This window comes from Anabrus simplex, chromosome 1 (genome assembly GCF_040414725.1).
Source record: "Anabrus simplex isolate iqAnaSimp1 chromosome 1, ASM4041472v1, whole genome shotgun sequence".
Lineage (NCBI taxonomy): Eukaryota > Metazoa > Arthropoda > Insecta > Orthoptera > Tettigoniidae > Anabrus > Anabrus simplex.
The window spans coordinates 788,943,783-788,970,934 of NC_090265.1; the positions used below are offsets into that span (position 1 = coordinate 788,943,783).

At 42.5% G+C, this 27,152-nt stretch overlaps 1 protein-coding gene across 1 annotated transcript in view; it reads left to right on the plus strand.

Moving 5' to 3' along the window:
• Window positions 1-436: 436 nt before the first annotated feature.
• The window catches only part of LOC136857527 (heat shock 70 kDa protein cognate 2), a 117,964-nt gene continuing 91,248 nt past the window's right edge, over window positions 437-27,152 (plus strand). The window contains exon 1 of the mRNA XM_067136254.2: window positions 437-662. Coding sequence (XP_066992355.2) covers window positions 489-662 — 174 coding nt within the window. The 5' untranslated portion in view covers window positions 437-488. The remainder of the gene's footprint in view (window positions 663-27,152) is intronic.

Genomic DNA, 27,152 nt, shown 5'->3' on the forward strand with positions numbered 1-27,152 from the left:
GGCGGTAGAGGTGGGATCCCTCGCTAAGTCCGAGGGAAAAACCGAACCTGGAGGGTAAACAGATGATGATGATGATTATTCCTCATTTAAAACACATAAAACTGATTTTTCATGAGGGTTAAATTTCGACATTTGTTCGGGACCTTCTATCCCCCTTTTTGGACTGTGGGTTAGAGCACCCCCACTAATTTTCAAAACCCGGCGCCATTGGACAAGAATCTCGAGTTTCCAGTGTTAGCACTCGAGGTTCTCTACGGAGAGGAGTCAGGTAGGAACATTCTCCACACAGCTCAAGTCTTGTGGGCGTACCGCAGAGCGCAACATATCTGGAGTTCATCACGGGATTATGTCGTCTATTTTAGTCCGGCCGAGTGAGTAAGTGCTTAGCGAGTCCTCTGGCGGCCGGGACGGGAACTGACCGACGGATAAAACCTGCTGTACGGAGTGGCGGGCGTCAGTAGGGAATTTGAATAACGAAAGCGTGTGACATGGGCAAGGTACCGGCTGTGGGAATCGATCTCGGGACCACGTACTCGTGCGTGGGTGTGTGGCAGCATGGTAAAGTGGAGATCATCGCAAATGACCAGGGAAACCGCACCACGCCCAGCTACGTGGCCTTTACGGACACGGAGCGACTTATTGGAGACGCCGCCAAAAGTCAGGTACGCTTCCTTGTGTGCTCCTAGAACCAGATGGCATTTTCAGGAAAATAACATGTTTAAAGAAAATACCAACATAAACGTAATTCCATGAATATTTTTCAATTTGCTTTACGTGGTACCGACACAGATAGGTCTTAGGCGACGATGGGATAGAAAAGGGCTAGGAGTGGAAAGGGAGCGGCCATGGTCTTAATTAAGGTACAGCACCAGGATTTGCCAGGTGTGAAAATGGGGAAGTATGGAAAACCACTTTCAAAGCTGCCGACAGTGGAGTTCGAACCCATTATCTCCCGAATGCAAGTTCACAGCTGCGCGACCCTAACCGCACGGTCACTTGCTCGATATATATATTTTGTCTTCCTCTGTGGTGGAGTGGTTAGCATGATTAGCTATTACCCCCGGAGGACCGGGTTCTATTCCCGGCTCTGCCACGAAATTTAAAAAGTAGTACGAGGACTGGAAGGAGGTCCGCTCAGCCTCGAAGTGATTTTCCGTGGTTTCCCACCCTCTTCTCCAGGCAAATATCGGGATGGTACCTAACTTAAGGCCACGGCCGCTTCCTTCCCTCTTCCTTGTCTGTCCCTTCCAATCTTCCCATCCCACACAAGGCCGCTGTTCAGCATAGCAGGTGAGGCCGCCTGGGCGAGGTACTTATTCTCTTCTCCAGTTGTATCCCCGACCCGAAGTTTCACGCTCTATGACACTGCCCTTTAGGCGGTAGAGGTGGGATCCCTCGCTGAGTCCGGGGGAAAAACGAACCCTGCAGGGAAAATGGCTCAAATAAAAATAAAATAAATATGATTTTGTAATTATCAGGAATTCTCAATGTGTTTCTAGTCGACTAGGTGAGGTCGGGTTTTAATTTTTTTGTTTCAAAAGCTAGTTTTAGTAGAAGAAGCTAACATCTTACATGTGCGATATTGTGAGAAATAGTGTTTGTATATTGTATTCATTCCTCCTTATTGCCAACCATTACGGCTCTATGTCTAAATCGTTAGCGTGCTGCACTTTGGTCCAGGGAGTGCCAGGTTCATTTCCTCATCGGGTTGGGTATGTTTAACCTTGACTGATTAATTCTCATGGCTCGGGGCTGAGTGTCTTCAATATTAGAATTCATCTTCACAGACGCGCCGGTCGTTATACGGCGTCAACTCGTAAGACCTGCACCAGGCCTCTCCGGAGGCCACACGCCATTATTAGAGTGGGTGAGAGGAGAGCTGTTATATTTCTTGAAAAATGGCTCGGTATTTGTTTTAAAAAATATTTCTTTCCTTCTTTCTTTCTTAATCTGACCCTCCAGGGTTGGTTTTTCTCCCGAACTCAGCGAAGGATCCCAACTCTACCGTCTCAAGGGCAGTGCCCTGGAGTGTGAGACTTTGGGTCGGAGATACAACTGAGAAGGAGGACCAGCACCTCGCCCAGGTGGCTTCGCCGACTATGCTGAACAGTGGCCTTTTGGGGAGGATGGGAAGATTGGAATGGATTGATAAGGAGGAGGGAAGGAAGCGGCCGTAGCCTTTTGTTAGGTGCCATCTCGGCATTTGCCTGGAAGAGAAGTGGGAAATCACGGAAAACCACTTCGAGGATGGATGAGGTGGGAATCGAACCTACCTCTACTCAGTTGACCTCCCGAGGCTGAGTGAACCCCGTTTCAGCCCTCGTACCACTTTTCAAATTTCGTGGCAGATCCGGGAATAGAACCCGAGCCTCTGCGGGTGGCAGCTAATCACGCTAACCACTACTCCACAGAGGCGGATTGTTTTAAAAAATACGGAGAGTAATACCAAAATACATGGGCCCCAAAAGATGGAAGGGGAAGGCTCCCGAAAATGTCGAAGTTTAACTCTCATGAAAATGCCGTTTCAGATGTTTTTGAATGAGCAATATTTGTCGGAAAACACAAACAATTGTTTTATTAGCCGCTTTAAAAATAATAATGAATGAGTGCAAATGGAAATCCAGATAAATCCACATAAAATCCAGACAAAAGTTAAAGGTGTGTTTTAATCATGAAAGAGTAAAAGGTTTCTATGTTTTAAACATATGTCAATTAAAAAGAATGGAAGCTAAAGAAATACAACTTGTGTTCTCAAATATTGAGGTAAAACATATAATAGCCTAGTTTTCTCTTAGAATGATGCCAAACTGAGTTTAAATTGCTTCAAACTTGGTGCTTATTGTTAGTATAATAATAAAAAGAGAGAAACTGAAAGCCTTAAGTATTCAATACAAAAATTAAATTCTTTGCGAATTTCTAATTCTCACTCATAAAGAGTGTTCCTGCGAACAGTGGATCGTTTGATGAAAATGTTCGCCAAAGTTTCGAACTTTAATTTACTTTTTATTTCTTGATTTTTGGACATGCATGATTGCGTTGTCGTTCAGTTTTCTTTGCGTCATGTTTTAAGAGGAAGTACAAGTACTTCGCAGGTAAGAGGGCTGAAAAAGAATGTTAATGCAATCTTTAGCAACTTAACTACCTCTAGAATCAATTAACTTTGATGAAGTTTTGGATGAATCAGATCCAATTAATAAAATACCCATATATCACACTTGTCACTCAGAATAAAGTAACAACTTTTTTAACTGGCTCCTCAGTCCCGCCGTTGGTAATGCACGAGACAGAAAGTACCATGGTATTGCTAGGGTTAAGAACGTCAACGAAAAATTAAGATTCCTCCTTTTTTCTTTCTTTATCTTGTTTCTTTCTTCTTTCTTAATCCATTTGTTCTCCAGGGTTAGTTTTTCCCTGGGACTCGGCGTGCGATCCCACCTCTACCGTCTCAAAAGCAATGTCCTGGAGCGTGGAACTTTTGCGTCGGGGAATGAAACTGGGGAGGACGACCAGTATCCCGCCGAGGCTAACTCACCTGCTATGCTGAACAGGGGCGTTGTCTGGGATGGAAAGATCGGAACGGATAGACAGGAAGAGGAAAGGAAGCAGCCGTGGCCTTAAGTTAGGTACCATCCCAGCATTTGCCTGGAGAAAAAGTAGGAAACCACGAAAACCACTTTGAGGATGGCTGAGGAGGGAATCGAATCTCCCTGTACTCAAATGACCTCCCGAGGCTGAGTGTATCCCGTTGCAGCCTTCGTACCACTTTTTAAATTTCGTGGAAGAGCCGGCAATGGAACCCGAGCCTCCCAGGTTGGCAGCTAATCACACCAACAACTACAAAATGTCGGCGGGGTTGAAGATTCGCTATCATTTGTAATCAAAGTAAATATAGATAGTGAATCTGCTACCTAGGCGACAGCCCTAAATGCAGATCAGCGGTTGACTGATTGATTTATTGATTGATTGATCGATCGATCGATTGATTTATTGATTGATTGATTGACTGATTGGTCCATCGACCTATCGATCGATTGATTGATCGATTGATTGATTGACTGATTGGTCGATCGACCGATCGATCAATTTATTTATTTATTTATTTATTTATTTATTTATTGATCGATTGATTGATCGATCGATTGATTGATTGATTGATTGATTGATTGATTGATTGATTGATTGACCAGTCTTTTTTAATGATTTCAAAGAACTTGAAAATATGTCCATCATCTCCCTTGATAAATTATGATTCTAATTCCTCTTCCTATTTCCTCCAATTCGTCCTCCTGAATTTCAACTCTATCTACACTTAACCTTATTCGTCATACCACACAGTCTTTCTACTGACAGCTCGGAACATACCGCTTAGTCGAGCAGCTCATCTCCTTACTTCCAAGTCTTTCCAGCCCAAAGTTTGCAACCTTTTCGTAACACTACTCCTTTGTCGGAAATCACCAAGAACCAATCGTACTGTTTTCCTTTGGATCTTTTCCAGTTCTCGTATCAAGTAGTCCTGGTGAGAGTCCCATACACTGGAACCTTACTTTAATTGGGGTCTTACTAAGACGCTTAAATACTTCAAGAATAATATTATTGGTTTTACGCCGCACTAACAACTTTCACGGTTTTCAGAGACGCCAAAGTGCCGGAATTTTGTCCCGCAGAATTTTTTTTACGTTGCGGTAAATATACCAACACCTGGCTGGCGTATTCGAGCACCTTCAAATATCACCGTACTGAGCCACGATAGAACCTGCGAACTTGGAGCCAGAAGGCCAGCGCTTTTTCGTCTGAGCTACTCAGCCTGGCCCTAAATACCCTCTTAACCATATTAGTGTTAATAGAGGATGATAGACCCTGTTGTGCTTCCTCTAAAGGACACATCGCCCAGTTAGGAATAGAACTAAGCACAGCAATACATGTTTCGCAGAATGTGGCCCAGAGAGAGCAACTAAACTTCACAGACATACAAATATTAAACTTGAACCATCATATTTTGATATATTATTTTTTTATTTAATATTTGTTGTGATCAACATTATACTTATTTTCAAGATATATATCTTACCTATTATATAGCTACTAAGCCTTTGGAGACCATCAACAAATATTACTTCAGTTGGTCTAGTGGTTTTAGAGAAGTGTACCTTTAGAGAAAAACAATATTTTACGCATAAAAATATTTTTTGGAAATGAATGCATAAATCACGCCATATTTTCTTCTGGGTCAAAGAAGAACTATGTAATGAATGTATAAAATTTGAGTATTTTATGTGTAATAGGATGGGAATAAGATGGCATCATCTATCTAGCTATCTATATATTAAAGAAGTTTACTAAAAACAACTTAGACATTGTCTATCGAGGGATAACCTAGCTACACTAGAAAGAGTTAAGGCTATATATCTTAAAAAAGTTCTCTGTCTGGCAAAAACACTCCTTCGAGACTAACTTATGAGCTCAAGACAACCGTTCTATATAGAAGAAATGCGATTAAAATCTACGAAACAATACCAAACTTTACATCAAGAACTGTAGGCTAGACAAGCGAATATATGGATAGATTTTTACCAAACAGACGGCATGGTGACGTCAGAATGGATGAATTCTGGGTACGAACTGTGGCATACCGCACTTCTTATTAAATACTCATAAAACTACTGAAAAGGGCAGACAAAACAATATGACTACGACAGGCATATCAAGACGAGATATCTGACCTACTTATAATGAATGCTGCGGAGCAACGCGGGTCCTCTGGTAGAAACATGCTTTATTGTGGTCAGCTCTATTCCGAACTCTACCGCGTGTCCTTAAAACAATTATCGCCAGCACAGTCTGATCATCCTACCATGCTAGGTATGAGACCTGTCTGAGTCAGTTCGACGTAAAACGTAGATAGGATTATGTAATATAAGAATTAACTGGCACGGAAGGAGGTGGGTTCAATTCTCCGTCAGGAAGTCGTAAATTTAATAAACGAGATTTCTACTTCCAGAGGTTCATATGGCCCCGAAGTTCATTCGGCCTTCAAATAGCAGATTTCCACTTCCAGAGGTTCATATGGCCCTGAGGTTCACTCGGCCTTCAAATAGCAGCTTGATTCCTGGAGGCAAAGGCGGCTGGGCGCAGAGCTAGCCACTCTACCTCACCAAGTGCCGAGGTTACGGATAATGGAAGCCTTTACCTTCCACCCGTTCCAGGGGCTTCATGGCCTTGCTTTGCTTTTATGAGACAGGGCAGTTCATCAGGTATCGTATCGTCTGACGGGCTTTCTCGAAAGAAATACCATTCCTTCAGGTTTTCCTTGGATCTTCCGATCCTAGTCGTAGTGTACATGTCATCAAAGGGTAGGTCTTCTTCGATTTTCACAACTCGCGTGCTTGGGGAATTTAGGATTCCATACATCAGCCTCGATTTTCTTTATTCAAGACATTGAAGAGTGTAGGAAACCACTTCTGAGCTTTCATCGAATTGTCCTGAAATAATAATAATAATAATAATAATAATAATAATAATAATAATAATAATAATAATAATAATAATAATAATAATAATAATAATAATAATAATAATAATAATAATAATAATAATAATAATAATTTCGTCTGGCTATTTCTAGCCGAGTGCAGCCCTTGTAAGGCAGACCCTCCGATGAAGGTGGGCGGCATCTGCAATGTGTAGATAACTGCGTGTTATTGTGGTGAAGGATAGTGTTATGTGTGGTGTGTGTGTTGCGGGGATGTTGGGGACAGCACCAACACCCAGCCCCCGGGCCATTGGAATTAACCAATGTAGGTTAAAATCCCCAACCCGACCGGGAATCGAACCCGGGACCCTCTGAACCGAAGGGCAGTATGCTGACCATTCAGCCAACGAGTCGGACATCTTGAAATCAAAATAAGGTTTTCTTGAATTCCTTGGCTGATTCTATCCTGCGCCTACTAGTCTGAGATTTACAGTAGCTAAATTCCGTACAATTCTGTAGGGAACCTTCAAAGCTCGGAACGATGAAATGCAAGAGGTGGGTTATCTTTTTTCAGTGCTTGAACGGAACAATTCGTCGTCAGAGTGAAGGTTAAAATCTGATTTCATTTTTCTCAGCAGGCACAACGAAATTGCAGAGAGAAGGATGCTCAGATGAAAGGTTTCAGAACACACTCTTCAAACTATGCCTTATCATCACAGCTAACAAAGAGTAGGTTCACCAGCATGGCTAATGCAAGGCTCTTCTAGCGCCAGATATTTGAAGATGTTTTAGTGTACAACAGACGACTAATACATGCTCTCGCCAAAAGTAACACTGAATGGCTGCGCTGGTGATTATCGTCTTAAGAACTGGCAACCAACCTCTGTTAACACTGGTAAGAGGGACGAACTCTTCTCCTGTCCGCTTTCAAGAATGGCGGTATACGCAGAATCATCACAGAACCACATGTTAGATAGAAGGAGCTTGGTGAATTATGGTTGAGAACCCTAGAGAAAAGAGCACTCTCCATCGAGGAGGATATTGAGCGATGTGTTTACCTCGGCTGAAGTCTTGCGGACAGAACCACTTTGAGGTAGAAATCCAAGGTTGGTTGGAAGATGGAGTCGACATCAACATATCCACAAGGATATGCAAGTTAAACTTCCATTGTGGATCTCAACAATCACTGATCTGCATTTACAGCTGTCTCCCAGGTGGCAGATTTCCCATCAACTGTCTACCTAATCTTTTCTTGAATGACTTCAAACGACCTGGAAATGTATCGAGCATGTTCTCGTGCTGAATGGCGCAAACGTAATTCATATCACTACAGCTGAGGATGGAGAGATTCACCAACTGTGTCAGCGGTGAGGTGGCGCAGACAATTCTGTTGTGCAAGAATACTCACGGCCTGCCTTATCTGGGCCCTTGGAGCCTTTACAGGAAGCTTGCCCCGAAGCTGTGTTTTGGATACAAAACCTGGCCATTGATCTATAGGCTTTCTTACATCTACTTTATTAGTTCTGTTTTCATAGATTTCTCTTTTCGAGAACTGGAAAAATCCAAAGAAAAGCAGCTCGATTTGTTCTGTGTGATTTCCGGCAAAAGAGTAGCGTTACGAAAATGTTGCAAAGTTTGGACTTAGAAGACCTGGGAGAAATGAGAAGAGCTGCTCGACTAAGTGGTATGTTCCGAGCTGACAGTCGAGAGATGGGCGAAGAATGACATTAGTAGATGAATAAATATGAGTGGTGCTTTTAAAAGTAGGAAAGATCACAATATGAAGATGAAGCTGAAATTCAAGAGGAGGGGAAAATTTTCGTTTATAGAAAGAGGAGTAGTCCGCCCCTGTGGTATAGTGGTTAGTGTTATTAGCTGCCACCTCCGGTGGCCCGGGTTCGATTCCCGGCTCTGCCACGAAATTTGAAATGTGGTACGAGGGCTGGAACGGGGTCTGTTCAGCCTCGGAGGTCAACTGAATAGAGGTGGGTTCGATTCCCACTTCAGCCATCCTGGAAGTGGTTTTCCGTGGTTTCCTACTTCTCCAGGCAAATGCCGGGATGGTACCTAACTTAAAGCCACGGCCGCTTCCTTCCCTCTTCATTGCCTATTCCTTTCAATCTTACCATCCCCTATAAGGTCCTTGTTCAGCATAGCAGGTGAGGCCACCTGGGCGAGGTACTGGTCATCCTCCCCAGTTGTATCCCCGGCCCAATGTCTCACGCTGCAGGACACTGCCCTTGAGGCGGTAGAGGTGGGATTCCTCGCCGAGTCCGAGGGAAAACCAACCCTGGAGTGTAAACAGATAAAGAAGAAGAAAGGAAGAGGAGTAAGGGATTCGAATAATTTACCAAGGGAGATGTTCAAAATATTTCCAAATTCTTTGAATGTATTTAAGAAAATTCTAGGTAAACAACAGATAGGGAGTCTGCCACCTGGGCGACTGTCCTAAGTCCAGGTCAGTGGTGACTGATGGATTGATTGAGGAAACACTTCCTAATTCGAGGGAGTGACGAGCTACTCTCGCCATGGGTGTAAAGCAGGCTACACATTCCAGCACTTCAAATGATCTGCACCTCACTATACAGTCGGTCCTTGAAATCGAACCCCACCATGAGGAAAACGCTGGAACATCATCTGCCCTGAGGAGATGCACTAAGTATCAAGTGTTCGAAATAAATGTTCTCATTGCTGTCAACACTATTGTTTCTGTGCCTTTAGACAGTGCCCTGCATTGTTTCTTAGTGATAATTAATATAGAGTGTGATTCAGCAGTTCCAATATCGTTTGCTGCAGCCCAACTAACATGCATATATTTATAGGGGTGCTATTCCCCTGGAGGCGCACTGTATGGTACTAATGTTCAATTGGCACATTTTGCACACGGTTCTGAACCCTAGCGAAATATTATATCATCCGTTCGCAAAACATGACGACTTGAAATCATGTAGCAACGTCCTTTCACCAAGTAACTATGTTAATGTGTCGTGCCTCGTGACCGGGTGTAACGAAGAGGTGAATCAATGCATAAAACTAGGTAAGAGTGCAGTAATTAAAGTCTGAAGTACCGAACCGGATGGCGCATGTAGTCTGCTCTGGTCGTTCTAGCAACAAGTTTCCAGCAGTGAAGCGTAGCGGATGTGGTTGCGGCTGTTCGAATCTTGCATGGTTCAATTATTTTCCATCGGTATGATATTTGTATACGTAAACACAGGCTGACGTTTGCCACATTCAAACAGTAGAATGGCGCTGTTATTCATCTTGTTCCCTGCGCATACTCCACTGGTTGGGGCCTGAATGTACTGTAATTTCTGCTGTAATTCGGCATGTTTTCCACAGAGGAATACGTTGACATGCTTCTCGTTTATGGGGAAGCAAGACAACACGCGTGCGAGGCACTACGTCTATACCAGGAACGGTATCCCGACAGGCGACACCCGGCTGCTACGACATTCCGCCATGTTTAAAGACGCCTAAGGACAACAGGCGTGATTTCCAACCAGCCACCAGTCCACGATAGGCCCGTTACATCGGGTGAAACAGAAGAGGCCATTCTGGAGGCAGCTCGTAATAATCCACACGTCAGTACAAGGGCGATTGCATGACAGGTAAACACCAGCCAGCCGTCCGTCTGACGACTACTGCATTAACATAAATTTCACCCATACCATCTTGAGCTACACAAGAGCTTCATGGGCTGGGTTTCGAAACTCAAATGAAGTTCTGTCGGTGGCTTTTAGGCAGGCTGGACAATGATGCAACATTTGTATCGCATATATTGTTCTCGTACGAATAGCGCTTCCACAATAATGGGAACGTCAATCGCTACAACATGCACTATTGGAGTCCGGACAATCCTCACTGGGTGCGACAGGCGACCCATCAAGTACGATGGGGAGTGAATGTTTGCTGTGGAATATTGGGGAATCGCCTGATTAGACCTTATTGCTTTGAGGGCCATTGGACGGGCCCACGCTATCTGCATTTTCTGCGTCAGGAACTCCCACTGCTGCTGGAGGATGTGCCCTTGCACGATCGTTTGACGACGTAGTTGCAACAGGATGAAGCTCCACCACATTCGACTTTGACCGTTCGTAACCATCTGAACGAGGAACTGCCAGGGAAATGGATAGGACGAGGAGGCCCTGTTTCTTGGCCTGCCAGATCACTGGATTTAATGTCGTTAGACTTCGTCTTGTGGGGAAATTAGAAGAACGTCGTTTACACTCAAGCACCGGAAAACTCCGACCAGCTCTGGCAACTCATCACGGACGCCTGCCGAGCAGTTACACCTGGAATACTTCAGCGCGCGAGACGGTCTATTGGACACCGGGCCCGAATGTGCATAAACCAAACCGGTCATCACATCGAGCATTTGCTGTGATAAAACATTGTCAGGGCAGTTGTGTTCCTATTATTTCCGGTCTGTATGTGTCCGACCTGCTAACTAATCGGCCCTTCTTAGGGCCACAAACACATTCATTCACACGCAGTTTGCATGAAAGCGGGTATTGAACTTACACTGTGTGCGGTACGTACTAAAGAAATATTTCAAAAATTTGTAATCTTCGCCCCGGACTCGAACCTCCCACGCCTCCGCAACGCCTTTACCTACTACACTACGGTACCGAACGGCACACTGGGCAGCTTATAGCAAGTATTAGGTTTACTGCGGCCACAATATCAATTTAGTGTTTGCCGGTGTGTCAGGTTCATATGATCTAGGAGGCACACGTATGTCTTCCAGTGTTTAATACAAGTATAACATTACGGCGTCCTATCATGGTGAGGCGGCAAATACCAAGATATCCGGTTGTGTTGTCTGAGCATAACGGCAGGGCAGATGTTTTCAGGACGGAATGAATATTGTGGGTTGCATAAAACTACATTGCAAGGGGCGGCTGAATCACGCTGTACAGTAAAACGTCGTTGCCAAATTTTCCTTACTTTTGTCATGTAAAAATAACGAACGTTTGTGAAATGAGATAATTGAAGAAGGTTTGTTAAACATGCCCAGGGAAAGTCATATTAAGTTGTAAAAGTAATCATCCATTTATAAACAAGTGATTTAGTGAGTGCAGTCATTATTAGCTTAACTGTATTTTTCTGAATATTGTCTTCCTTAAAACACTTCCCCCTGTAGGTGGGGGCGGTAGAATAACACCCACGGTATCCCCTGCCTGTCGTAAGAGGCGAATGAAAGGGGCCTCAGGGGCTCTGAACTTTGGAGCGTGGGTTGGCGACCACAGAGCCCTTAGCTGAGTCCTGGCATTGCATCCACTTACTTGTGCCAGGCTCCTCACTTTCATCTATCCTATCCGACCTCTCTTGGTCAACTCTTGTTCTTTTCCGACCCCGACGCTATTAGTTTTGCGAGGGCTAGAGAGTTTTACAATTCCACGCCCTTCGTGGCCCTAGTCTTCCTTTGGCCGATATCTTCATTTTTCGAAGTGTCGGACCCCTTCCATTTTTTCCCTCTGATTAGTGTTAAATAGAGGATGGTTGCCTAGCTGTACTTCCTCTTAAAACAATAATCACCACCACCACCACCACAACCACCACCTTAAAACACTTTGTTGACTTTAGAATAGATGGATTTTTTTTTACAATTTTGCTTTACGTCACTTCGACACAAATGGGTTATATGGCGACGATGGGATATAAAAGGGGTAGGAGTTGAAAGGAAGCGACCGTGGCCTTAATTAAGGTACAGCTGGTGTGAAAATGGGAAACCACGGAAAATCATATTCAGGGCTGTCGACAGTGGGGTTCGATCCTACTATTTCCCGAATGAAAACTGGTAGCTACATGACCCAAACCGCGCGGCCGCTTGCTCGGTATATACTTCTGAAAATTCCTCCCGCTCGCCGGACAGAAGGTTACAATGTAGGGAATGTCCGGGAAAAGGAGGACATCTAGTCGCTCTCACAGGAAACAAATATCTCCCTGCACGGCCGACTGGATCCCTCGTTGCGCTCCTTATACCGGCCTTGACAATCGCTTGTGAAGCCCAGAATAAAGCTGTAATTGGAAAGTTTCACCGTAATGCCGCTGGAGCGCTGGCCTACTACCTACTGACAGGAAGCCATATACCGCAAATTGCCGCATTTCCAGTTTTATTTATATGGTTTTGCTGTCCTAAATGTTGGCAATGTGTTCGCAATGAGGTGCTTGTTGGCTTGATATGCGCTAGTGAGTTTATTTGTTATTGTGTAGTGTGGTGATTATATTTTTTAAATTGTGTTTACAAATCTTGGAATTTGTGACATTCTTGTGCACCTTTTCGTACTTCGAGCAGAAATTTTATGGAAACAAGAACAAAGTGATTTCTCGCTGTAACTTCGTCCTAAACAAGGATTTATGCGCTAAATCGTTTTTTAATGGTGTGGTGATTTGCTTTTCTTTAACTGTGTTAGGAAATATTCGAATATATATTGCTGTGTGCCTTTCTTGTATTCCGAACAGGGAAAAAAAAGCAAAGGGACACTATCATTTCACGAATTCTCTGTAGACCAGGACAAAACTACGGAGTGGCTAAAAGCAGGTAGCACCCTCATGTTGGTTTTCCGTTGCTGTTTCGGGTATTTACCTTCGTACTTTCTTTCTTTCTTACTCTGTTTACCCCTCCAGGGTTGGCTTTTCTTTCGGACTCAGTGAGGGATCCCACCTCTACCACCTCAAGGGTAGTGTCCTGGAGCGTGAGACTGCGGGTCGGGGTATACAACTGGGAAGGATGACCAGTACCTCGCCCAAGCGGCCGCAACTTCTATGCTGAACAGGGGCCTTGTGTTGGGGATGGGAAGATTGGAAGGCATAGACAAGGAAGAGGGAAGGAAGCAGCCGTGGCCTTAAGTTAGTTAAGTTAGTTACAATCCCGGCATTTGCTTGGAAGAGAAATGGGGAAACAATGGAAAACCACTTCGAGGATGTCTGAGGTGGGAATCGATACCACCCTCTACACAGTTGACCTCCCAAGGCTGAGTGGACCCCGGTCCAGCCTTCGTACCAATTTTGAAATTTCGTGACAGGGCCAGGAATCGAACCCGGGCCTCTGGGAGTGGCAGCTAATCACGCTAATCAGGTATTTTTACCCATGAATTTTCTTTAATAGAATAATACTTTAGGCTGTGTCGTATTTGCAACACAACACATTTTTATCCAAGATAATCTGAACTTGGCAAGTAAGAATCACTACTGCTATCACGGTAAGGCCAACGTATGAAGTGTTGTTACCTGAGCAATGGGGCCGATGACCTAGATGTTAGGCCCCTTTAGACAACAAGCATAATCATTAACGAGCAGAGAACAGTTTACAATTTATTTACTCAAAATACTTTTCTCTCACTGAATTTTTATTTAAAATTGTCCTGCTTCTTCTTATTCTTATTCTTTTTTCGCTATTTGTTTTACGTCGCACAGACACAGATAGGTCTTATGACACCGGTGGAATAGGAAAGGGCTAGCAGTGGGAAGGAACCGGCCGTGGTCTTAATTAAGGTACAACCTGATGTGAAAATGGGAAACCACGGAAAACCATCTCCAGGGCTGCCGACAGTGGGGTTCGAACCCACTATCTCCCGGATGCAAGCTCACAACTCACAGCTGCACGCCGCTCGGCCAACTTGTTCCACCCTACTGCATTTCAAGTAAAAATTATTGTCTGAATTTAGCACGGCCAACTTGCCCGGTATTTAATATTCTAGTGAAAGGTATGAATGAAATGTAATCTGAAACTATATATATTGAAATTTAAATTTAAACATGTTTGGGTCAAAATATTTATGTTATGCATAGGCCTACAACGAATATGGAAAAAGTAAGACTTTTATGTTTTGTCCAACGCCGTTCCTGAGAGCAGCGCTTAAAAAATTTTAAAACTCTAATTAAACAATGACTCTTAATCTCAATATTAACATCAGCAGACAGGCGTATTGTGGTAAGTTCTGCTCAGGGGCATAGCCAGGGGGGGGTTACTGGGGGTTAGAACCCCCTCCCCCCATTGAACTTTCACAAAAATAAAATAAATAGAAACTGACAGTAAACAATAAACTTCTTTTATGTGATCAAGATAAACTCCCTGCAATCTACTGCTTGTTGAGAGTGTTTGCCACCCTACCTGTCACCACTGCAGCCAGTGAGAGATCATTTTCAACATTAAGACGCCTTAAAACCTACCTCAGAAATACCACAAGTGAAAGTCGACTCAACGGGTTGGCTCCCTTGAACATTCACAGAGACACAGTTGTAAAACCAACAGATGTGTTAAATTTATTTTCTAGGAAGCCTCGAAAATTAGATTTTAGATTGTAAACTGAACATACCGTTTGAGATAAAACTGCTGACCTCGATCATATTGTTCTTGTTCTGTATTTTAAAGTAAGAATTTTGTAGTGTATTGCAATCTGAATATCACATACAGTAATTCACTCTTGTATCAGTATCCTTATGACAGTCATGCATGCGCGTACCAGACACGCACAAGCACAAGCACTTTCATTATGTTATATCTTAATTTTGTAACTGTAACCCCCCCCCCCCCCCCCCATTGGCCGATCCTGGCTACGCTACTGGTTCTGCTATGTATCTAAATGCCATGATAATGAAAACGATTGCTGTTATTCCTCACAGTTAAAGAACGTCAGTTGGACTACAGTTTCATTTCACGACATTATTTTGGCACATATCAATGAATGTAGCCTTTAGGATTAATCATTTTAACAATATTAGTCAATGTAACATTCTCCATAAATCTAAATTACGATAAATCGGCAATCAAAGTTAATATATTTTCAATAAAGAAGTATGCAGTTCTACCGCAAATAGGTCGGCCGCCAGCGCCCCGTGTCGAGCTGTGTAACTACTCCGATTACAGTGCGTGGACCCGATTGTCAAGGCCGGTAAGGAGCTAGCTAGAGCGACGCATCAAGTCGGCCGTGCTCCCTGTTTAAATACCACTACATGGCGACAATGCCATCTTCACTTGACGAGGTCATTATTGAAAACGAGTGGAAAGTGTCTTGTAGAAGAGATCGTATCGCTTTGGTTTGCAGCAAAGCTACCTTAATATCGCGCATCGCAGAGATCATGCGATTAATATCTTATTTTCCTGGTGAGCAGGCTGAAGTGTCCAAACTCTTTTGTGCAGCTCCCTGTTGTTTCTCCGCGAGCTCAGCGGCTGCGCTGGTCGAGAAGGGAATTATCATTTTACACTGGTATATTTAAAGAAATGCTAAAAGTCAGACGGATTCAAAAGAAATATTTAGAGTAAGCTGGACCGGAAGACAGGCGTGGTGACGCAAGCCATAGTCCTGGCAGCGAGCCTGCTGTGGTGTAACATGTTCTCCATCTCATGTCCACTTACTGAAGAAAAGTTCAATCCTGTCGACAAGCGCTAGTTGCAGGAAACAGTACAGAACTGTTAACCTGGAAACAAGTTCCCCGTTTTGGTGATGTCAAGTGTTCGAGGTGGACCACTTCAAAAAGTTAAGTTTTGTGTTCTAACACAATAAAGGCATATTTTCAAAATATGACTCAGTGTGTAGAAACTACAAGGTAGGTTTTAAACGAATGTCCTGTGAGCTTGCATCCGGGAGATAGTGGGTTCGAACCCCACTGTCGGCAGCACTGAGGATGGTTTTCCATAGTTTCCCATTTTCAAACCATGCAAATTAAGGCCACGACCGCTTCCTTCCCACTCCTAGTCGTTTCCTATCCCATCGTCACCATAAGACCTATCTGTGTCGGTGCGACGTAAAACAAATTGTTATAAAAAAGAAAAATATAGAATATCCCTAGTATTATTTATTTTTATTTAGGCCGCCTGATGGCCATGATCGTTAAGGCGTGAAGTCTATACGGTCTGACACCGTGGTTTGCCGGTTCGAGTCCCATTGGTCGAAAAAAATGTAACCATCAGAATGTATTTAAATAGGAAATGCAGTGCTGAGACTTTTCTTCCTTTTCCTCCACCGCTTTTACCACTTGCTGCTAGGTAATGTAACTTTAAAGCTATTCTGTCGACACTACAAAGTGTTGAAAATGAAAATCCACAGCCTGTTTCCAGTTAGTCCACCGGGTCAAGAATGGAATGAATGAAGCCCCATCTAGTAGCTAGGATTGCGCCGGCTGCCGAAGCCTGTTACACTCCTCTGGGGCAATGATTAATGACTGACAGATGAAATGAAATGGCATTTGAGACTGTTGCTGAAATGAAAGATGACAGAGAAAACCGGAGTACTCGGAGAAAAACCTGTTCCGCCTCGCTTTGTCCAGCACAAATCTCACATTGAGGGATCGGGATTTGAACCACGGAACCAAGCGGTCATAGCCCAGCGCGCTGCCACCCGAGCCACGGAAGCTCTGCCAGGAAGTACGTGTGGGTTGTACGCGTGGACAGCGCGTACCTTTCTTATGTGCAGGGGTGTGTTCGCTGTGGTAATGTTGTGAGAATGAGGAAACACAAACACCCAGTCTCTGAGACAGGGGAATTATATAAGGAATGGACCAGACGTGGTAAAATGAACAAACCAGCCAAGAATCGAACTGAGGACCCTCTGAACCAACGGACGCCACGTTTACAATTCAGCCAATTGTTACTGAGACAATACATGTTTCTAGCTGTTTCCCTTGTTAAATTGGGATTTTCTCAATTTATTTTACGTTCGCACTTAGTTCTAGTGTATTTATAGAGATCAATCAATCAATCAATCAATCAATCAATCAATCAATCAATCAATCAATCAATCAATCAATCAATCAATCAATCAATCAATCAATCAATCAATCAATCAATCAATCAATCAATCAATCAATCAATCAATCACAACTGATCTACATTTAGGGCAGTCGCCCCAGTGGCAGATTCCGTATCAATTGCTTACCTTTTCTTCTCTTAAATAATATCATTTCCCTTGGTAAATTATTCCAATCCATTACTCACCTTGCTACAAACGAAACGAAACCAAACCAAACCCAACCCCATGCCACTACAGCCCTTGAAGGGCCTTGGCCTACCAAGCGACCGCTGCTCAGTCCGAAGGCCTGCAGATTATGAGGTGTCGTGGGATCAGTACGACGAATCCTCTCAGTCGTTATTCTTGGCTTTCTTTAGGCCGAGGCCGCTATCTCACCGTCAGATAGCTCCTCAATTCTAATCACGTAGGCTGAGTGGACCTCGAACCAGTCCTCAGGTCCAGGTAAATATCCCTGACCTGGCCGGGAATCGAACCCGGGGCCTCCAGGTAAGAGGCAATCACGCTACCCCTACACCACGGGGCCGGCTTCCTACAAAAGAATGAAAATCCACAGACTGTTTTCAATAATTCGACCGGGTCAGGAATGGAATGAATGAATATTTGTCCAAATTCCTCCTCTTGAATTACAACTTTACTTTCAAATAAATGCGATCTTTATTATACATTATTATACATCTTAATTTTAAACTGTCGTGGTTTCCCATTTTCACACCAGGCAAATGCTGGGGCTGTACCTTAATTAAGGCCACGGCCGCTTCCTTCCAACTCCTAGGCTTTTCCTATCCCATCGTCGCCATAAGACCTATCTGTGTCGATGCGACGTAAAGCCCCTAGCAAAAAAAAAAAAAAAAAAAGAGAGACTGTTAAGCCTTTCACCATTCAGCCTCTGTGAATTTACTAAACGCCTCCACAATCCTCCATTTGTAACTAGCTCTGTGGCCACGTTTAATTTATATCTTATATTGAAATGATTTGAATCTGAGTCTGCGTCTGTAGTTTAGTGGTTTCCCATTTTCACACCAGGCAAATGCTGGGGCTGTACCTTAATTAAGACCACGGCCGCTTCCTTCCAACTCCTATGCCTTTCCTATCCCATCGTCGCCATAAGACCTATCTGTGTCGGTGCGACGTAAAGCCCCTAGCAAAAAAAAAAAAGTTTAGTGGTTAGTGTGATTAGCTGCCACCCCTGGAGGCCCGGCTTCAATTCCCGGCTCTGCCACGAAATTTGAAAAGTGGTATGAGGGCTGGAACGGGATTCACTCAGCCTCGGGAAGTCAACTGAGTAGAGGGGGTTTCGATTCCCTCCTCAGCCATCCCCGAAGTGGTTTTCCATGGTTTCCCATTTCTCCTCCAGGCAAACTTAAGGCCATGGCTGCTTCCTTCCCTCTTCCTTGTATATCCCTTCCAATCTTCCCATCCCCCTGCAAGACCCCTGTTCAGCATAGCAGATGAGGGCGCCTGGACGAGATACTGGTCCTCCTCTCCAGTCTTATTCCCCGACCCAAAGTCTCACGCTCCAGGACACTGCTCTTGAGGCGGTAAAGGTGGGATCTCTCGCTGAGTCCGAGGCAAAAACCAACCCTGGAGGGTAAACGGATTAAGAGGAGGAAGAAGAAGAAGAACCCGAGTCTAACCATTATCATCTTGGTATCTATTTGTCTCATCCTCCACGACCGACTCCATTCTTCTCCTAGATAACCTATCCTCCTCCATGACCTGACATGACACAACCACCAAAGCCGATTTATGCGTACAGCCTCATCGATAGAGTTAATTCCTAACTTAACCTTCATCTCCTCATTCCTGTCATTATTCCCACCTGTCTGTACCAGCGATCATTCTCGATACTTTCGTGTCTGTTACTTCTAACTTATGAATACGATATCCTGAGTCCACCCAGCTTTCACTTTCGTACAGCAAAGTTTGTCTGAAAACAGATCGGTGTAAAGATAGTTTCGTCTGGAGTTGACTTCCTTCGTACAAAATACTGTTGATCGGAACTGCGAGCTCAGTTCTTCTTCTTATCATCATCACCATCATCCGAAGGCAATTTTCCCAATGTGTTGGGCCGACGATGCTTGTTATAAAATATATTACTTAGTTCATAGGCAGTCCTGTTTGGATCTTAGAACCTTAAACTGTAATACTGAACACTTGAACTTACCGTTCCATCGTCGGTCGTCTGCCTCGGCTACTTCGGTAGAACAATATTGATTCTTAGATCTTGAGGTCGCGTCGGATTCTTTTCAGTCACATCATTGATCGACCGACAGGGTTCAGAGGAGAGCATGACTACTTCAAATGTGGCGCAAAAATGTGCTTACTAAAAAGTTATTGAACAAAATCACGATAATCATATTTACTGAATAACCCAAGGGGAAAAAAATTACATTTGTCATAAAATGTTATAACGCAGTCACATTGCACAACGTGAATGGTGAAGGTATCCGGAAATTATTTACTTTAGTGTCTTCCAAACATGCATCACCCCAAACAGATGTTCGGAATGAACCAACAACACTTGATCCGAGGGACTTTTACGTTACATCGTTCTGAAGGAACAAAACTACGAAATGCAGGGAGCATTAATTCACTACGCGTTTAGAAGAAACGCCAAACACTGAAGTTAAATAAAAGTGATAAATCACTCGAAAAGTCTTCTTACAAAACCAACTTTCATTTTATGAAACAGGTAGGTCGTTAAATTAGTTAAAGTACAAGTCCAAAATATAAAACAACATGAAATCTTTCCAATTCTACATAACTACAACTACAATCACAAATCTGTCTACCTACACTTGTCCCCTTAAACTAAACTACAAAGTGATCGGTAGACAACGTCTTACCTAAGTAATGTAAATATAACGTAAAATAAAATATTATAACAGCTTACGAATCGAAACAACATTCGTGTAAATTCCTCAATACAAAACAAAATTAACTGAGTGTCAACGCACTGCACTACCGTAACATACCGTACACCCAACAATAAATCTCGAAGTGAAAGTAAAACAATATCAAATAGAAACGAAAGTTCATCGAACTTGAACGCACGCGGTTAAATAGTAGGGACCAGTCTCTATTAGCCAGGTTTCCACGTGGGAGAACCCTTACATTTAAGCCACTACTGATACAACGCTATTATCGGAGCATCTTCCAGCCAGTAAAGGTTATGCCGAAACGTAGCCTAAATTGTACCTGCTAATATCTTCCATATTTGCATCCACTACTGCAGACACTATCATCGTTCAAGTCGATTCAAAAAAATACCTAACCTATGACTTGGCTATGTACAAACGGCGTCCTGATCCTATCGTTGAGCCAACGCTACAGTGTCTACACACCTCTAACAATAATAATGTACATGCGGCATCCCGAACTTATCGTTGAGCTAGCGCTAAAGCGTATGCACATCACTAACAGTGATCTTTTACATGCGGCATCCCGAACCTTTCGTTGAGCCAACGCTAAAGCGTATACACGTCACTAACAGTAATCATGTACGTGCGGCATCCCGAACCTAACGTTGAGCCAACGCTATGGTATCTACACATCACTGATACTGTTGGGCGAAATCGAAAATTGAAAATAATGTCCGGATATTTTAATCTAATTCTCATTGAAATTCAAACACGTGAAGTAAAATCCGCTACCGAAATTGAACTCGAATCTATATATATATAAAATAAGAGTTTTGTCTGTACATTGCTCAGAATTTGAAAATAACGGTATTTCTGTATCGGTCATGTCCATAGTAACAAGAAAATGCACTTTTTACTTTTCCGTAATTTCTGTCTGTCTGTCTGTCTGTCTGTCTGTCTGTCTGTCTGTCTGTCTGTCTGTATGTATGTATGTACATGCATCACGAGAAAACGGTTGAAGAGAATTTAATGAAAATCAGTATGTGAAGTCAGGGTATGAGCCTCTACAATCTAGGCTATAAATCATTTTACTCGCGCTGAGTGAAATGGTAGTTTAGGGGAAGGCCTAAAATTGAATTCTCAACTATTTATGCTATTAGTGGTCTAATGAAAATCGGTATGTGAAGTCGGGGGATGAGCCTCTACAATCTAGGCTATAAAACATTTTACTCACGCTGACTGAAATGGTAGTTTAGGGGAAGGCCTAAAATTGAATTCTCAACTATTTATGCTATTAGTGGTCGTATTTTAAAGAAAATGGGTATGCAAAGTTGGGGACTAAATTGCTACAATCTAGGCTGTCAATGATTGTATTCACGCTTAGAAAAATGGTAGTTTAGGGGAAGGCCTAAAATTTAATTCTCAAATATTGTTGTTATTAGTAGTCCTATCGTGACGAAAATCGGTATGCAAAGTCAGGAAATAAGTCGCTATAGTCTAGGCTGTAAATTATTTTATTCACGCTGAGTGTAATGGTAGTTTAGGGGAAGGCCTAAAATGTAATTCTCAAATATTTCTTATTAGAGGTGTAATCGATGAATGCTACATAACTAAGGTTATACAGTATTAAATTTCCTATTATTCATGTCTCATACATTGTTACCGTACTGGCTACGATCATAAAGATATTCATGAATTTGGAGTTTTGTTACTACAGTAAGTCCATATCAGCGTCGAGTAACGAGAAAATGGGTAAACCGTATTTAATGAAAATCGGTATGTAAAGTCGGAGAATAAGAAACTACAGTTTATGGTATAAAATATTTTACAAATCAGAGTCGAAAGAAAACTAAATGTGTAGGCCTACAATATAGAAAACTCATAACATTGATCAACAATAACATTACATTGATCATTGTTTGTCGTGATGTGCTTTGTGTCTTCTGTTGCCCCTCATCTCCAGTAGATAGGATTACTGCTGCGTACAGAGTATTTTTATTTGATTTACGTCGCACCGACATAGATTGGTTTTATGGCGACGATGGGTTAGGAAAGGACTAGGAGTGCCTTAGGCCTTAATTAAGGTATAGGCCCAGCATTTGACTGGTGTGAAAGTGGGAAACCACTGAATACCATCTTCAGCGCTCCCGACAATGGGGTTCGAATGCACTATCTCTCGGATGCAAGCTCACAGCTGCGCACCGCTAACCACACGGTCAACTCGCCCAGTCATACAGAGTGTAACAGCCTGCCTGAATATTGATGGAAAGTAACTGGGGAGTTAGATAACGTTCTTCTTTAGCATGCCATTCCCCTGGTTTATAAATTTTCTGATACTACTGGTATGTAACACACTGGATCATCATAGCATTTGGGCTATTCAATCCCTACTCTGAGGCACTGATTGGAATGAACAGTGTGCATATTTAGCGGAATAATGGCAGATGAGTGTTCATGGCAATCTGCGACCTGGTCATCCCAGCTCTGGAAATTTGGACTATTAGATTGGCACCGCAATCTAACCGCAGCACTGTTCGTTAAAAGTGATAAAACGTGCGGCTTTCCATTTGATCGAGTATTTTATATGATAGCATTGCTTTTAATCGCTACATTCATACTTACGTTTTTGTAATGACCTATGTTGATTTCAGTTAGGAAAACCACAAAGTCAGTCTTTCTGAGAATCCCGTAGCGAAGCACGGGTACATCAGCTAGTCTGGAATAATATTACTATGCCCATTTTCTATGATAAAGTGTGAAATCGAAATTAAATAACGGATTTGAATAGTTCAATCTATCATTCATTAAAATTTAATCAAAGGCAGTGAATTTCGCTAAATAAAAGTAAACTCAAATCTCGTATGATATTACGTGATATTACTAAAAACGATAATCACAACCACCACGATATTCGCGGCATAGCTTAGAGTGTGAGACTCCAAATAACCTGCAATATCAACACTCCAAGCATGTGTCATTGTAAACTATCCAGTGGAGTAAACTCTCATCAACATACGCAGGATAAACTCTCAGTCTGATAAATTCATTCTCTCACCCGCAACGTTTCCAATTCGCGATGTTTTTCGCCTCGTAAAGACACAGAATAAAATTAAATCTCCAATAAGACCGTGTACGAGAATGTATTTTGTTCGTGAGGTCGGCTATAACAAAAATCCACTTCGCTGGTATCAAATAGAATCATCAACTTGACTTAACTGACGTTATCTACAGTCGTACGTAAAATAATAATCATGGGAGACTTCTCTTGTACTTAAAATATGCGTTACAACGTACTCACTTGGATTTGACAACCCTTAAACTTTTCAATCGCTCTGGATCGCTACAGGATGTCGCTTCTCTTGTACAGCCTGTCTCGGAAATGTAACATATCAACATATACACCCTGTCACAAAAATTCCTTTCCATCAAACTACAGGGCTTTTTCTTCCCACTCATAAAATACAGGGCTTACTCTACCTCAAACTTTCTTCCTAACTATTCTCATAAATATTTCCTTTCTCATTCCGATACATATCTGCTTGCTTGATCAAATTTTAGTACAAGATATCTCATAACCAAACAACTTCATAATGATTTCAAAGTAGCTTCTCTAAATTTTTCCAGACCTCAGGAGCAAAATAACACGCCGAGATTAAATCTCTCCAATACACGGTGTCATAAAATTAAATTTCCAAATGCCAAAATTATCTTGATTCACTGGATTTCGATATAAAACTGTGAACATCGCTCAGACAACTGCTGAATATATTATTATTAGTATCATCTCAATTTACTCCTAACGCGAATATTATTATCATTGTTATTATTTGACTTTATTACACTTATAAGTATCGTCTTTACTTTATTATTATTATTATTTTAACTTTTACCGGCACGAACATATTTTAACTGATTATCATTGTAATATTTAACTTCACATTTTAAGAAACACAGTTTAACGCCTCGCGACAAAAATAACAGACAATCGCACCTCCATTGTTTCCTGGAATACCGACATGACACAAAATCATCATTGCAACACACTTAATTCTACACACGCCACATATATAAAGCAGCGTCATGTTTTACCAACTAATTTAAAGGGACAAGCATTTGCATTTCTAACTACAAAGACATAATATTGGAATTAGACAGACCGATAATTGTGCTGATGGATGTGGTGACATTTTAGCTGCATTCAGCAAGCCAGCAACCTCCGACTTAGCCCCTCATAATGATATGTGGCATTCTTCATTTAAATACTACCTTATCAAATACACTGACTCTGCACTTGTCTTGACGCAACACGAACATGTTTTCTTGACCATGAACTAATAGAATAACAAATTTTATTATGCACATAACACAAAATGAACCACACCGCTCCATTATAGGCCAGTCAACTGACGAAATCATGGAAAACTCCTACCTCCTTTTGCCAGGTGTTCACCAAACGTGAATGTTCGTGGGACAATGATGCTTTCTCTCACAAGAAACCAACTGTTATCCCTTACAGATTGTCAGAATAACCGTATTAATAATAATTTCAAAGAACTCTCTAGGACTTCATTGTCTTCCTCGCAGAATTTCATAAATTTACATATAGCCACTATGATTATTTCCACTTACCAGGATGAATTGTCGTAACTAAAATGTTTAAAAATCAGAGTCGTCTCTATTCCTCGTTAATACTTTACACATTTCCTGTCTCTCAAGCCAACTGCCTTTTGAGATTTCCAAGTCTAGCTTCTAACACTTAATTTCGGTAAGTCCTCTTCTTGATGTCGACCGCTGCAGATTTGTCCTCCCGGAACGATACCAAGTGAGTGAGTCTCTCGTTTTGAGAATGGGTATTTATACGCATTCTAGAGACGCGGTACAACGGATTATCTATTATTGTGTAATCATTCCATCCGTTAACCGCTGGACCGATTTATCTGATACTTACACCAGAGATTCCACCAATTTTTTTAATCATAATGGTGTTGTTCGGTGAATTCTCCTGCTTCTTTCACGGGCGTAATTAGTTAATTAATTAATTAATTAATTCCATGAACGATATTCACGCGTATTTTGGTTGGATGGCCTTGACACGTGTAAATTCCACTCTGTCGATAGACAGGCGAACTTCTATATGGGCATAATTAAACATATTTCTCCCTGTAAAGCGAGCTTCATCAAATCATTCCACAATTCTTAATTAATTACTTCCTCGCTAATGACAGTGCGGACATCTCTCATGCCAGAATTGTATTATTAATTTCCCTAGGTCTCCCGAAATGTTGTGATCTCGCTCTTGATGTGATTAACAAGCCACGGACATGAGGCTAGCCAAATTACAAGGATAGATGCGCATTTGTTTCCTCTCGCAGTCGGCCCTACATATCCGTGCGGCGGTTCTTGCAACAATGTAAAATATGGGCTCAATACGATTTCAGAATCCGTTTACCGTCCAGGGTTGGCTTTTCCCTCGGACTCAGCGACGGATCGCACCTCTGCCACCTCAAGGGCAGTGTCCTGGAGCGTGAGACTTTGGGTCGGGAGGATACAACTGGGAATGAGGACCAGTACCTCGCTCAAGTGGCCTCATCTGCAATGCTGAGCTGGGACCTTGTGGGGAGATGTGAAGATCGGAAGAACTCCGGTGTGATTCCCGGCCAGGTAAGAGAATTTTACCTGGATCTGAGGGCTGGCTCCAGGTCCACTCAGCCTACATGAGAACAACCGAGGAGCTATCTGATAGTAAGATATTATCGGCACACTTTATCTTGGTGCATTTACACCCTAGTGCTGAATCGGTCGATCTCGGCAATCTTCGAGATTCGTACTGGCAACCTTTGAAACACAAACTATGAATCGCTTAAGCATCGTTGTGCGACATCTGGCGTACACTTTACGTACTAGTACTGTTGTTGTTTACACAGCAAAGCCAAACTATAGAATTCATGCTAGGAACAAAATTCGCATCGAGAAATGTTATATAATGTTATATAGTATGTATGTGACATAGTTGTTGGCTTAAGATAATAGCGGTTTAGCAACTTCATATCGATTGATCATATTCTCGATTCAATTCAGATTTCATTTTCATTCAGTTGGCAGCACTATCGGAACGGGGACAGCTCCCTCCTTACTCCTCACCCCCGTACACAAATGCACCAAGATAAAGTGTGCCGATAATACATGCTCGGGTCTAGAGAGGATTCTTCGCAGTATCCATGCAGGCCTTCGCGATGAGCAGCGGTCGCTTCGTTCGCCTAGGCCTGTAAGGGCTATAGCACCACAGGCAATGGGTTTATTTATAGCAGAGAAGTAATACATACAATTAAACAAATAACGAGATCTTATTCAGGCCACATGCGAAATGCTTCAACTCCTCATAATGGAACTACTACTACTCAAAACTTTTAATTCCCCACCCTGAAGGAGTGAGGCGGGCTACCTAGAGGATTACGCCCTCTCTCTGGCCAAGATATGCGGGTGGGTTAAGGAGTTGTGATGGAGAAGGAAAGGAAGTGACAAATGAAGTAGATGGAGGGGGGATTTTGCCCCTTGGGTGGAGGGTTTTTTGACTTTATTTATTTCTTACGGTAACAATAGGGATGATAGAGATTAGTATTATACATAGTTTGTAATATTATGGACATTTTTGTCAATATATAATATATCAACAACATATTTTTGGGCTGGTTTGTAAGTTTTTTAAGTATGGGAGTAATGAATGCGAATATATACCAACACAGATCTACACATATACTACACTAAAAAAAATGAGGTTTGGAAAGATCTTCGGTAGTTTGTACTCTGGTGAATTATTCAGGTCCCACTCAATAATCTTGATGTGAATTGTCCATTCTCGTAGACGCTATTTGCGGAAAGTGTAGCACTGTCTCACGCACTGAGGAGTTGAAGTCTGTGAGGGAGGTAGGTCAATCTGCATTATACTTGAGTTTCTAAATGATGAAGGTGGAAATGTGCGTTTAATCCTGTGTGAATGACCTGAAAATGAAGATTGTTTGCCTGATTGGCCGCTGTTTTGAGGTCGGATAAGGGGCGATGGTATGGAAA